At 41.7% G+C, this 15565-nt stretch overlaps 1 protein-coding gene and 1 pseudogene across 1 annotated transcript in view; both read left to right on the top strand.

Moving 5' to 3' along the window:
• LOC115004974 (sterile alpha motif domain-containing protein 10-like) overlaps nt 1-1019 on the top strand; it is a 12912-nt gene extending 11893 nt beyond the window's left edge. Inside the window, exon 5 of the mRNA XM_029426740.1 lies at nt 765-1019. Within this exon, the coding sequence (XP_029282600.1) occupies nt 765-787 (23 nt within the window). The 3' untranslated portion in view covers nt 788-1019. The remainder of the gene's footprint in view (nt 1-764) is intronic.
• A 168-nt stretch (nt 1020-1187) lies between these two features.
• On the top strand, nt 1188-15552 carry LOC115004976 (uridine-cytidine kinase-like 1; annotated as a pseudogene).
• Nucleotides 15553-15565: the final 13 nt, after the last annotated feature.

A 15565-nucleotide genomic window follows, 5' to 3' on the forward strand; every position in this document is an offset into this window, starting at 1 on the left:
TTCTCACACTGTGACTTTTATTCTTGTCTTTTTTATTTTCTATTCTCCTGGCTCTTTAATGAGTGTTTTTAATTGTATTAAAATGTCCTTTTACAAAATGTTTCTTTTGCACTTTGTCTCAACGCTCTGATGTTTTGTGTAAAGCACTTCTGTTTGTCTTATTAGAAGCGATTGTTTCACCTGTTTGAAGATGATGATGAAGATGATGTACCTGCAGGATTCTGTTGTATCCTCACGATTGTTTGCACTTATTGTGTCGCTTTGGACAAAAGCGTCAGCTAAATGAACTGTAATGTAATATATGTAAATAAACGGGCCTTTGCATAATTTGTAGGGAAAAACCCAGTTTTTTGGAGGGTTGTGTGCGAAACAAGTCACTTTCTGGAGTCTCCACTTGTTGCCTGTCCAAAGATGATCTGATAAAACGGGGACATTTATGTTTTTCAGCTTTTTGTCTTTGAACAGAGCCAGGCTAGCTGTTTCCATTCATTTCCAGTCTTTGTGCTAAGCTAAGCTAACCGGTTGTATCTTCATATTAAGTGTCTGTGTAAGAGAATCAATCTTCTCTATGTTTCCCAAAATGTTCAACTTTTGCTTTTCTCTTTTCTCTTTAATGTCAGATTCTAATTGTATTTAAATGTCATTTTATAATGTGTTTCATCTGCACTTTGTCTTGATGCTTGTAATGTGTTTTGTAAAGCACTTTGTTGATTGTCTTGTTGTTGAAATGTGCTGCATCTATAAACTTTCCTTGTCTTTCACAGGATCCTTTGCAAAGATATCGTAGCCAGATATCTGGAAGAAGTGGACGAACGTGGAATTATGGGATATTATTTACCCGAATAAACTCGAATGTGAATCAGAAATCTGTCCAGCGAGCAGTGAGTTATGTTGAGTGGAAGTCTCTGCAGACGGACCGACTATGAACTGTGATGACAAAGCACCGAGACAATCTGCGTTCTCTCTCTCTTACTGTCTCTACAACCTTTTTTTAATGTCAGAAGGCAAAACGAATAAATAAAAACATCACAATATTTGTGCTTTTTGTTATTGTTGGTGCAAATGCCTGCTTTAACTTTAAGGTCAGGATTGTGTGCATTACCCTTGAGAGAGCAGCTGTGAGGAAGCACGTGATGCTGAACTACATTACCCAGAATCCCCCAGCGCGCTTAAGAAGGACTCCATCCATGGCTGCAAGCGGCCGATGCCGGCTCCGAGGTCGCGGGATCCCCATGGAGACGGAGAGCGGGGGGGGTCACGTCGTCCCGCTCGGACAGGTACACCATGCTCCGTGTTTTCCGCCTGTGTTTGAACTCTGTGCCGAAATGATGCCTCTGTGTTCGGCTGCAGCAGCGCCATGTAGCCGGCCATGTAACCACACTGACTCCCCCTCTCAGTCCTCTGCCAGCACATCGGACGTGTATCGTCTGTAATATCAGTAACGCTGCATTAAGCCCCCCCTCTGCTGCTGTGCACGACATGTTGGTGGTGTGGGTGTTGGACACATGAAGCTGCTCAGGAGCAGGTGAGCTGCAGGTGAGCTGCATGTTTACAGTCGTGCGTCACTGGTCACTGATGAAACACTGAATTATACTTAAGTCCAAATAAAGTAGATTTACACTATAGATGGAACAACTTATTATTCTGTTGTTTTAGTTCTTAGTAACCTTAATAAATATACTTTATTCTGTTTAAAATAATGCTGAAGAAAACAATACAACAATTGGACTTTTAACCACTAAAATATACTTTTTTTAAAATAACCTTTGAGTATATTTAGTCTTTAAATAGATAGAGTTTATATATATATATATATATATATATATATATATATATATATATATATATATCCTTATTTATATATATTTATTTATATATATATAAATATAGCTATATATTATATATATATTCTTTTTTAATGAATAATTGGATTTTCACCACTTAAATATAGTTTTAAATAAACCTGTAAATATTTTAGTCTTTCGATAGTTCTTTAATATAAATTAACCTTAAAAATATATTATTCCCTTAAAAAAACAATTACATTTTTCATGCTTTTAATCCTTCTGTCAAACATAATATTTCTCCGTCTTTATGTAGCTGCAAAAAGGAAGTGGTGAAGAAGTATTTAGATCGTTGACTGGAAGTAAAAGTAGCAACTCTACACCATAAACATACATTACTGCCTTCACATTACACATTACACTACTACATTAATATTAAGTGTCAGACACTTCAAGATTAATGGTTTTAAATCATTTAAATACTGTTTGCTAGGTCAAATAAATAATGCAGCATATAATATGTAAACACTAATCAGCTGTCAGGTAGTGAAGGAAGAAGTAAAATAGTTTCCTCTTGTAGTGGAGTACAAGTATAACAAAGTGTAAAAAGGGGATACTCAAGTGAGTATAATTTTGAGGTCCTTTTATAACGAGGTATGTGAGCCACGTCTGTCCTGGAGCAGGGCCCCCCCCCTCCGCTGCTCTGCCTCAGTCTTCTTCTGCATGTTAATTACTTTTTCTCCGTCTGAAACAAAAGTTCAAAGTGTATGACACATGGACGTGTTGAAGTACCAGTGCACGCTCCATGCTTGGTGCTACTGGACCGAACATGGACCTTTCTGCAGGTCAGTGTCTCTGTGGCTCCGATGAGTGAACTAAGAGGAAGGATCAGCTAAAGACCTCCGTCCCCTCCTGCTTTTTGCTCACCGGTGCCTCTATTAATACCATCCAAGCAGCACTTTGCTGCCAGTGATCCTCTTAGTGTCACACACAGAAAGGAGGACACATGGGCGGCGGCACAGAGACTTTTCGGATTATGGTTGAGGCTGCACAGACACAGATATGTGTGACTGGACGCAGTAGAAGCAGAAACAAACGTACACACAGATATGACTTTGCTGGACGGCGCAGGAGCCAGAATCTCTGGCTGCTGGTCCCTGAGGGCCGACTGCAGGTGAGATCTGACGCTTTGTGTCGTTGTTTTGATAGTTTCCCGCTCAGAAAGCTCTCAAACACGGCGAGCTATAAATATAGTCTCTAAAGAGGAGCGGTCGGAGGGAGTGCAGGATGGAGGTTAGTGTCTCTTCACTCTTCACTTAATAATGTGGGAATGCACGAGTAACCATCAGGTTGTGACGCAACAGCTGACTTTGAACTGTTAATGAGAGACTAATCTTAATTAGTTATTTAACATGTGATTTATCAGTTGGAGTATCAGGAGCTTTAACTCGGCAGCTGCACGAAGAAATCACAACCTTTACTTTAGTAAAAGTACTAAAACTACAGGTTCTGCAGGAAGATGTAAAGTATCAGGACAAATACTTTGACAGTTGCTCCTCTTCAGAATAAAATCAAATATATAGAAGTAAAATGGTGCACGTTGTATAACAACAATGAATGTGTGAAAATATGTACATTATAAAAGTATAATAATAATATTAATGCTGAAGACTATAATACTGCTGTGAATGTTCAGTAAGTCATAATGCCAAGTGAACTACAGGTTATATAACAAGTGTAGTATGTATGAATACACAGTACATTCATACCTACATCATTACATCATTTACTTACAGTATTAAAAGTCAAATAAATAGATGGACAACTATTTTGATAAATAATGAATCGTTCTTTTTTTCCTGCAGAAATGTCTTTAAAGTCTGTTTCCAGCCTCAAACGTGGAGATTTATATCATTAAAGTGAAATCTTTGGGTTCTGGACACAAACATACTTTTAAAAACATCACTTTAGACCAAAGAATGAATCAATGTAGAAAATAATCTGCAGATTAATGGAGCCCAACAGAGATATAATAATATAATATCATATGCATTAATGTTCATCAGGCTCACTTATACTAAAACTCCTGATTATTTTCACTATGGATTTATCTTCTGGTTATTTTCTTAATGAATCCATTTATTGTTTGGGTTGTGAAACGTAACATAACAGTGACAAATATATATATATATATATATATATATATATATATATATATATATATATATATATATATATATATATATATAATAAATAAATATATAATATACATAATAAATAAATATATAATATACATAATATATATATATATATATATATATATATATATATATATATATATATATATATATATATAATAAAAAAAAAATATGTCAGATAAACAAAGTGTCGTAAAATATTTCCCTCTGAGATGTAGTGGAGTGGAAACATAAAATGTTCTAAAAAGACCTCCAGTCTGTGCAGACGTGTGCAGACGTGTGCAGCAGCTGGACTGCAGCGCTGCTCAAAGTCTTACACAACAACGTGTTTCATGTTTCAGCTGCAGCGAGGCAGAAATAAGTTGCATTTATTTATTTTAATGATTTTGTTTTGATTTGGAATATTAGAGGGAATTATGGAATTATTCTCATTTTCATTGAAAACCATATTTAAATTATATTAGTGTAATGATTTAAATTCATTGTAAATGGTATTTTTTCACATATTTTGCCTTTTGCAAATCTTGCAACCTCCGGCCATTTGATTTATTTTGATTTCTCTTTACACTTATATAAAATATAAGTTTTAAGTAATAAATAAATAAGTTTTTCTGATGAATCAACTATTTGTTTCAGCTCTATTTTGTACTTTACTACATTTATTTGTTCTGTTATGTGTTTTTAATCTGAGTTGAAGCTCCAAAATCAACGTGTCATTTCAATAAAGTTTGGAGAAAATAAATCATTTTACAAAATATCCTTGAATCAAGGTGCACTTCATAGCTTTTTCTGGAGCTTTTGACCACATCTCATGGCCTTCATCAGTGGATTTTCTCAGTGTAGTCGTTCTCAAAAAGAAAATCCTGGTTTTGGACTCAAATTACAGTCACCTTTTGTTGTTCTTTTACACAATTATACATTTATTTCAGATGTTTACGATGTAATTTTAGAACACGAACATAGAACATGGGGAGTTTGTCATTTGAGAACCTGAAACCTGATGGAGAAGGTGAGAAGGTGAGAAGGTGACCAGTTCACACCAGTCCTTCACAGATGCATCGTCAGTCTGGCCTCAGTTATGTCTTTGTATTTGCTCTTCTTGCAGCTTCACATGTCTCTTCTCATATATGTGGATGTTCAACGCAGAACAAACGGTCTCTAATTCTGTCTCACACCAGAAAGTATTTAAACTCTTTCCACGCTCAACATACTAAATGTTTCGTACTTGATGTACAACATGTGTCAGTCTGTGTCTCAGCAAGGACGATACGATGATTCTCACAACACCGTGTTGCTACAGGTGAAGTGAGGCCGCTGTGAGAAGCCGTGCACCTGCGTGTGTGTTCAGGCTGTAACCTGCCCCGCTGTGTGTTTGCTGTGTTGCAGTGGGAGCGGGGAGGACTCGCTGGACCGGCTCCTGCCCCCCGCCGGGGGGGCCCCTCGCAGGAAGAGCACTACCTCACTGAGCACGACGGAGCCTCCTCTGCTCCGCACGGGCACGCGCACCATCTACACCGCCGGACGACCTCCCTGGTACGACGAGCACGGAGCGCAGTCAAAGGAGGCCTTTGTCATCGGTACGGCGCTCGCCACCTTCCTCCAGATTGTGGTTTTGAGCTGCAGAACCTGTCTGTCTTTTCTGTCTCCTTATAAACACGACTGCCATCACACACGCAGACAACATTAGACACACTCTGCACACATAATGGGCCATTGAAATGCTGTGTGGATCTGCAGGGCTGTGTGGGGGCAGCTCCTCAGGGAAGACCACCGTGGCCAATAAGATCATCGAGGCTCTGGATGTGCCGTGGGTTGTGCTGCTGTCGATGGACTCTTTCTACAAGGTGAGAGGCTCGTGCATGTCACTCCTTTTGTGTCTAATCTGCGGCCTCATTGTAGGAAGGAAGGAACCGTTTTGTTATTTTATATGATTCAAAAGACATCATTATTCTGCCGTCGCAGCTTTTGGTTTAATAACCTTTTGTTGTGCACATAAAGCGTACACATGAAAAGCTTACTACGCATAAATGACACGAAGCTCTTCTAACGTCCTTTCACAATAACTGTCGATAAGGAGACGATCAGAAGTCCTGAGACATTTGCAAATCAAGAAAACAAATGCAAATGAAAAAACATCTTCATCAAGACGTTCATTAAAAGTGCTGCAGGAAGCAGAACGTGTTTCCAGGGGACACTAAAGAGTGATGCACGCGGCTGGGACACACAGCACTCGTTGTTTGAAGAGTTATGGACGTCAGCTCATTGGTGCTAGAAAATGACAAAATGTGTTCTTTTGGCTTATTTTAAGATTGTGATGACCTGATTCAGATGTTATAATAATAATAATAATAATAATAATAATAATAATAAAGGCTAACAGCAGATATCTGCAATAAACATCTGATTTCTGGATTAATCGTTTGGTCTATAAAATGTGAGAAAATAGTGAAGAGTTCAAATGGTGTCTTTAAATGTCTTGTGTCCAAACTCAAAGATATTCACATATTTGAGAGGCTGAACACAGCATTTAAAGACTTTTATTACTTTACTTTAAATTACTTTAACTATTATCAAAGAAGTTACTAATCATTGCAGCTCTAGTTAATTTACCTGAGTCAGGTTAGCTGTTTCCAGTCGTTATGCTAAGTTTAGCTAAACTTTAGCTTCATATTTAGCTAAAAGACTTGAGGATCTAACTGCAACACATTGAATAAACACGTTGAACTATTCCTTTAATATGTGTGTTTGTCTTCCAGGTTTTATCCTCAGAGGAGCAGACTTTGGCAGCAAGTAATGACTACAACTTCGATCATCCGGGGGCGTTCGACTTCGAGCTGCTGGTCGCCACCCTGAGGAAGCTGAAGCTGGGCAAGAGTGTGAAGATCCCAGTGTATGATTTCACCACACACGGGAGACAGAAAGACTGGGTGAGTTCATCACAGAAAACTCCTGTTAAACACATAATATGTAACTTTCTGCCGCTCAGTCTCTCAATCGAAACACTAAGAAAAGACAGAGTTTAGTGTGGTGGTGCAGCAGCGGTGCATCATGGAAGTTCTCCTCTCCTCTGATTCAAAGGTTAAACATCAGAGTTTCTCCTGCACGCTGTTCGGCTGCCGCTAACGTTTGTCAGCTTGTTTCTCTGAGAACTTAAGATCCAAACTTCCGAGGACTAAAATCCTTCATCCTTCAAATATAGAGTTAAAAACACCAGGATGTAGAAAGTGTCTTAAAACTGGATAAACAGTCAGTTTATGAAGCTTCTGCAGACAAACACAACGCTGACACTGCTCAGAGGGGAGACGACACCATGACAGGAGAGAGAGGAAACGTTACCTTCAGGAACATTACACATGTCTCTGTCTCACTACATATACAACACAGGACTGATGACACCATGACAGGTGAGAGGAAACGTTACCTTCAGGAACATTACACATGTCTCTGTCTCACTACATATACAACACAGGACTGATGACACCATGACAGGACAGTGGAAACGTTACCTTCAGGAACATTACACATGTCTCTGTCTCACTACATATACAACACAGGACTGATGACACCATGACAGGAGAGAGAGGAAACGTTACCTTCAGGAACATTACACATGTCTCTGTCTCACTACATATACAACACAGGACTGATGACACCATGACAGGTGAGAGGAAACGTTACCTTCAGGAACATTACACATGTCTCTGTCTCACTACATATACAACACAGGACTGATGACACCATGACAGGAGAGAGAGGAAACGTTACCTTCAGGAACATTACACATGTCTCTGTCTCACTACATATACAACACAGGACTGATGACACCATGACAGGTGAGAGAGGAAACGTTACCTTCAGGAACATTACACATGTCTCTGTCTCACTACATATACAACACAGGACTGATGACACCATGACAGGTGAGAGGAAACGTTACCTTCAGGGACATTACACATCTCTCTGTCTCACTACATATACAACACAGGACTGATGACACCATGACAGGTGAGAGAGGAAACGTTACCTTCAGGGACATTACACATGTCTCTGTCTCACTACATATACAACACAGGACTGATGACACCATGACAGGAGAGAGAGGAAACGTTACCTTCAGGAACATTACACATGTCTCTGTCTCACTACATATACAACACAGGACTGATGACACCATGACAGGTGAGAGGAAACGTTACCTTCAGGAACATTACACATGTCTCTGTCTCACTACATATACAACACAGGACTGATGACACCATGACAGGAGAGAGAGGAAACGTTACCTTCAGGAACATTACACATGTCTCTGTCTCACTACATATACAACACAGGACTGATGACACCATGACAGGAGAGAGAGGAAACGTTACCTTCAGGAACATTACACATGTCTCTGTCTCACTACATATACAACACAGGACTGATGACACCATGACAGGAGAGAGAGGAAACGTTACCTTCAGGAACATTACACATTTCTCTGTCTCACTACATATACAACACAGGACTGATGACACCATGACAGGAGAGAGAGGAAACGTTACCTTCAGGAACATTACACATTTCTCTGTCTCACTACATATACAACACAGGACTGATGACACCATGACAGGAGAGAGAGGAAACGTTACCTTCAGGAACATTACACATTTCTCTGTCTCACTACATATACAACACAGGACTGATGACACCATGACAGGAGAGAGAGGAAACGTTACCTTCAGGAACATTACACATTTCTCTGTCTCACTACATATACAACACAGGACTGATGACACCATGACAGGAGAGAGGAAACGTTACCTTCAGGGACATTACATATGTCTCTGTCTCACTACATATACAACACAGGACTGATGACACCATGACAGGAGAGAGGAAACGTTACCTTCAGGAACATTACACATGTCTCTGTCTCACTACATATACAACACAGGACTGATGACACCATGACAGGAGAGAGAGGAAACGTTACCTTCAGGGACATTACACATTTCTCTGTCTCACTACATATACAACACAGGACTGATGACACCATGACAGGAGAGAGAGGAAACGTTACCTTCAGGAACATTACACATGTCTCTGTCTCACTACATATACAACACAGGACTGATGACACCATGACAGGACAGTGGAAACATTACCTTCAGGGACATTACACATGTCTCTGTCTCACTACATATACAACACAGGACTGATGACACCATGACAGGAGAGAGAGGAAACGTTACCTTCAGGAACATTACACATGTCTCTGTCTCGCTACATATACAACACAGGACTGATGACACCATGACAGGAGAGAGAGGAAACGTTACCTTCAGGAACATTACACATGTCTCTGTCTCACTACATATACAACACAGGACTGATGACACCATGACAGGAGAGAGAGGAAACGTTACCTTCAGGAACATTACACATGTCTCTGTCTCACTACATATACAACACAGGACTGATGACACCATGACAGGAGAGAGAGGAAACGTTACCTTCAGGGACATTACACATGTCTCTGTCTCACTACATATACAACACAGGACTGATGACACCATGACAGGAGAGAGAGGAAACGTTACCTTCAGGAACATTACACATGTCTCTGTCTCGCTACATATACAACACAGGACTGATGACACCATGACAGGAGAGAGAGGAAACGTTACCTTCAGGAACATTACACATGTCTCTGTCTCACTACATATACAACACAGGTCTAGTGGTGAAATGTTACATATTATACGTTTAACTGTTTACAGATTAAATCCTGTGATTTTAGAAAGTAAATCTTTTAGAGCTGAAAACAAGTTATAAACTCAAACATTCACATCCTGCAGCTTTAATCTTAAAAAAAGCTTGAAGCAGTTTTAAAGCTTTGTTGGTTTTTACTCCTCTTTGTGCAGAAAAATGTGTACGGAGCCAGTGTAATCATATTTGAAGGAATTATGTCTTTTGCGGACAAAGAGCTTCTCCAGGTGAGAAAACGTTTTTCTTTTGTGTCTCTCTGAAGAATTCTTCAGTGAAGTGAAGCATCAGCCGGTTTGGTTGTTCTTATTGACGCGTCTTTGCTTTGTCCCACCTGCAGCTCCTGGATATGAAAATCTTTGTGGACACAGACTCTGACATTCGGCTGGTCCGCCGGCTGCGCAGGGACATCACAGAGCGCGGTCGGGACATCGAAGGCGTCATCAAGCAATACAACAAGTTCGTGAAGCCGGCCTTCGAGCAGTACAATCGAGCCCACCATGAGGCTGGCGGACATCGTGGTGCCGAGAGGTGACGCTTCACTACCTGCTTGTGTATTATGTCTGCTTATTTGAAGTGTAAAGCACATTGAGCTTCTTTATAATGAGCTCTTTAAATAAAGATGCCCGACTAGAGACAACCTTTAGATATTGTTGGCGACAGAGAACCGACAACATCTTGTTTGTCCTGTAAGGTGGGGGGAACATGGTGGCCATCGATCTGATCGTCCAGCATGTTCACAGCCAGCTGGAGGAGGTGAGCAGCTGATTGTACTGAGGGGAGGGGCGCCACCATGTGTCCGAACGCTGTAACGTACACACACAAAGAGAAGTTTATTTCATTTAGAAGTGCTTCACAAAGACAGACATAGACACACATGTGGAAATACAAATACGTTCAATTAGAAATAAGCTTAAATGCAATTAAAAGCCAGAGAATAAAAGTCTTATGTTGCCTCTTAACAGCATCAACAGACTGATGTAGCTGCTCCCGATCTGCAAACAACATCCCACATGCAGAGGCACGTCGTACAGGAGCACAATGTAGGAACAATAAGTAAAGATGCGGTTCAGGTAGTGATAGTATTAGTTCTTCCGTCCTTAGCGAGTGTTTGCAGCGCTTCCTGTGACACTGGTCGTTTAATGGAAGATTTCTTTAGTCGGTTTTATTCTTTTTTCATGCTGAATGATTTATTTACAAGAAACACAAGATTTAAAGTGACTTTACAGGATTCTTTGTGGAGGAACTCAGTTTTACAGCTCTGTCGAGGAGAGCCTTAGATACACAGTTTAATACGTAAGTGCAGAAACCAGATGTGCACATTATGATAATAACGTTGTAAAGTATAATGCAGTGCACACAGTTTATAGATCAAATGAAAGCAGAACTTTTATTCTCTTGAACAGTTTGGTGTTTTATATTCTGCTTATTGTCAACACATCAAACAGAAACCAGATTATTTCTCTAATTGTATTGAATAGTTTTCCTGGCGGAGACGTCTTCATATATTATTAATAAATACTGAAGTGTATTTTGAGTCGTGCTGCAGAAAATATTCCCCGACAGAATAACTTGTTCATGTTTGTGAGAAGCTAAAATGCGGCTGAATATTTAAAACTATATATTTAATAATTTACATCTGCAGCAGTGGTGAGGATTGTTTGACCACCTTTCATTCTCTGATCCTCTCTGTGCAGCGAGAGCTCAGCGTCAGGTATGCTGATACGTCTTTCTAATTCCCCTCGTGTGGCTTCTTGTTATTGTAGAAGTCGTGTCGTACAGACGTTATTCTCTGACGCTGAAAACCTTTTTGATCTGATCCTCTCCTCGCTCGCAGGGCGCTGCTGGCCTCCGCTCAGCAGACTCAGCCGCTGCCGCAGACGCTCAGCGTGTTGGAGAGCACGCCGCAGGTCAAAGGTCTGCACACCATCATCAGGTAGCGCCCGCGCTCCGTCTGCGCCGCCGACCCGCTCACACCACAACACTTTTAAAAGCTGTTCTTTCTCTGACGCAGGAACAAAGAAACCAGTCGAGATGAGTTCATCTTCTACTCCAAGAGATTAATGCGGCTGCTCATCGAGCATGCGCTCACGTTCCTACCGTCTCAGGTGGGAGGTTATTATCCGGCAAGGAAACATAACATGAGAACAAACGAGTTCTACAGTCTAAGGTTAAAGGCAAATAAAAGAAATGTGTAAAGTAAACGTTAAGAGAAAGCAAATGAATTCATGACACCAAGAACTTCACAGTTTTAGACACTAAAGTGTCTATAATTAATGTTTTCATATTAACGATGGATCGCATGTACTTGTGTGTGAAGGTGCTCGTAGTTTTATGTATATTTGACGTCTTTTAGCTCATTGTTTTGGTGTTACAGCCGGCCGTACTTTTTATATATACGTATATATGTATATATATATATATATATATTTAACTTACCGCTGCATGAGCGCAGTGAAAATGTTGTTTTGGATTAAAGCAGAATATTTCGTGACATAAAAAGATGTGAATTCTTTATTCGCTCTCTAGTTTTTGGAATGTTTGTCACCCGAGTCTGAAGCGATCCTGCGCAGCACCACTGGAATCTAATTCTACTAAAAGTATATCCCGTGTGTCTCCTCACAGGCGTGCGTAGTCCAGACTCCGCAGGGCGAGGAGTACGAGGGTCGCAGTTTCAACGGGAAGGGGTGAGTGACGCCGTCGCTGCTTTTCCAAGGTCTTTGTTAAGCTCCGGTCGAGCGCGTCTGTCGTCTCACCTCCGCTGCCTCGTCCCCTGCAGATCACCGGGGTGTCGGTGCTGCGGGCCGGGGAGACCATGGAGCCCCGCCCTGAAGGCCGTGTGCAAGGACGTCCGCATCGGCAAGATCCTCATCCAGACCAACCTGGACTCAGGAGAACCAGAGGTGCAGAAACACACTTTACAGCATTCGTGAGACTTCTCTATGAAATCAACAGTTTTAAAATTGTTTTCTTTCTTCACATCATGTGTCTCTTCCTGCTTTGGTAACCATGGTAACCGTCACCCCTCCTGCTCTCCGGCCTCGACCAGCTGCATTACCTGCGTCTGCCCAAAGACATCAGCGAGGATCACGTCATCCTCATGGACAGCACCGTCTCCACCGGCGCTGCCGCCATGATGGCCGTGCGCGTGCTGCTGGTGGGTGGATCAGTCCCGTGTTTTATTTCTCACCCGTGTGCTTTGAGGTCGGACTTTATGTTTGTCCCCGTGAGGACATATAGCGTTATTTCTGTGAAGAGGAATGTCAGATGTGTCCTGTTAATAGAACAACTCAAAGAAATGCGTCCTTAGGTTGTGAGTTTAAGGGGAAGAAATCAAGGCGTAAAAGAATCGTGAGCTTTAATTGATGTTTGTAACGTCTGCTAGTTCTCATTATAAAGGTGTTAGTGTTAGTAATTAACTTCATCCGAGTCTCAAACTGTGCCCTGTTGGGCCTGGAAAGTCCTTGAAGAGTCCTTGAGTTTGAAGTTTAAGAAGGTGTTTTAAAATGTGCTGCATGTAGTGAGTGTAGCGTGTATACATGAGCTGTGAGTGACATGTGAACAAAGCCCTCTGCACAAAGCTTCAGAATATAGAGAGGAATGAAAGTGGAAAGTTTGGTGTATGTAAGTGCTGCTGAAGTGGAGACTTCTGCTGAAGAGTGTGAGAAAAAGCTCCTTTAAAGATATGTATTGTAACATTCAGTACATGTTGTACCACACAGGTTGAACAGGGGTCATACATGTTGTACACCACTACAGGTGAACAGAGGGTCATACATGTTTGTACACACTACAGGTGAACAGGGTCATACATGTTGTACACACTACAGGTGAACAGAGTCATACATGTTGTACACACTACAGGTGAACAGGGTCATACATGTTGTACACACTACAGGTGAACAGAGTCATACATGTTGTACACACTACAGGTGAACAGGTACTGTTGTACAACTACAGGGAACAGGTACATGTTGTACACACTACAGGTGAACAGGGTCATACATGTTGTACACACTACAGGTGAACAGGGTCATACATGTTGTACACACTACAGGTGAACAGGGTCATACATGTTGTACACACTACAGGTGAACAGGGTCATACATGTTGTACACACTACAGGTGAACAGGGTCATACATGTTGTACACACTACAGGTGAACAGGGTCATACATGTTGTACACACTACAGGTGAACAGGGTCATACATGTTGTACACACTACAGGTGAACAGAGTCATACATGTTGTACACACTACAGGTGAACAGGGTCATACATGTTGTACAACACTACAGGTGAACAGGGTCATACATGTTGTACACACTACAGGTGAACAGGGTCATACATGTTGTACACACTACAGGTGAACAGAGTCATACATGTTGTACACACTACAGGTGAACAGGGTCATACATGTTGTACACACTACAGGTGAACAGAGTCATACATGTTGTACACACTACAGGTGAACAGAGTCATACATGTTGTACACACTACAGGTGAACAGGGTCATACATGTTGTACACACTACAGGTGAACAGGGTCATACATGTTGTACACACTACAGGTGAACAGGGTCATACATGTTGTACACACTACAGGTGAACAGGGTCATACATGTTGTACACACTACAGGTGAACAGAGTCATACATGTTGTACACACTACAGGTGAACAGGGTCATACATGTTGTACACACTACAGGTGAACAGGGTCATACATGTTGTACACACTACAGGTGAACAGAGTCATACATGTTGTACACACTACAGGTGAACAGGGTCATACATGTTGTACACACTACAGGTGAACAGAGTCATACATGTTGTACACACTACAGGTGAACAGAGTCATACATGTTGTACACACTACAGGTGAACAGAGTCATACATGTAACTAACAGATATCAGCATGAAGCTTCCCCACTTCATGACTCACATCAACACAAGTTTATATTACAAGTGTGTGTGTGTGTGTGTGTGTGTGTGTGTCACAGGATCACGAGGTGCAGGAGGAGAAGATCGTGTTGGTGTCGCTGCTGATGGCGGAGCTCGGCGTGCACTCTGTGGCCTACGCCTTCCCGAAGGTCAAAATCATCACCACCGCCGTGGACAAGAGTCTGGACGACCTGTTGCACGTCCTCCCCGGTATCGGTAAGCCCTGACCTGCACACACTCAAACCTTTGGTCCGAGGGTCAGTGTGCCGCATTTTGCCTTTTTATGCCGGAAATAAAAACGTCCCCGGTGTTTGCAGAAGATAACAAAGATCATCATCATGTCCCAGCAGATTCTGATGTTATGCTCGTGTCACTTCAGATCTGAAGCTGGACCACACGATCAGATAGACGTCGTCTGCAAACATAAATAATTACGTGACACGAGATAAATAATCAACGTTACGTCAATGACCGAGTCTGTGTGTGAGTCTTCATTTAGAGACGAGTCACTGAGCCTCTGACGCGCCGCAGCTCTCAGTCCACTCCCGTGTGTTTTCAGGGGACTTCGGGGACCGCTACTTCGGGACCGACGGCGCCGACAGCTGCAGCGACGAGGACCAGGAGCGGCCGTCGCACTGACGCGCACATCTGTGAAGAAACCACAAAACACTACTTGAAAACTCCCGTGACTGCGTCCTGCTCTTCAGGCGTGGACCAGCTAATCAAGAACTCTCGTGTTCACTTTTTGTGTCCATGAACTCTTTTGTACTCTTTTACAGCAGACGTCACGTGTGCGCCACGTGTACGTCACGTGTGCGCCACGTGTGCAGGAGCTTGTTGTGTTGCTGAGCGTTGGTGCCGTTTCCTTCAGGTATAATGCAATATCATCACTTCATGA

This window comes from Cottoperca gobio, unplaced genomic scaffold (genome assembly GCF_900634415.1).
Source record: "Cottoperca gobio unplaced genomic scaffold, fCotGob3.1 fCotGob3_231arrow_ctg1, whole genome shotgun sequence".
NCBI lineage: Eukaryota > Metazoa > Chordata > Actinopteri > Perciformes > Bovichtidae > Cottoperca > Cottoperca gobio.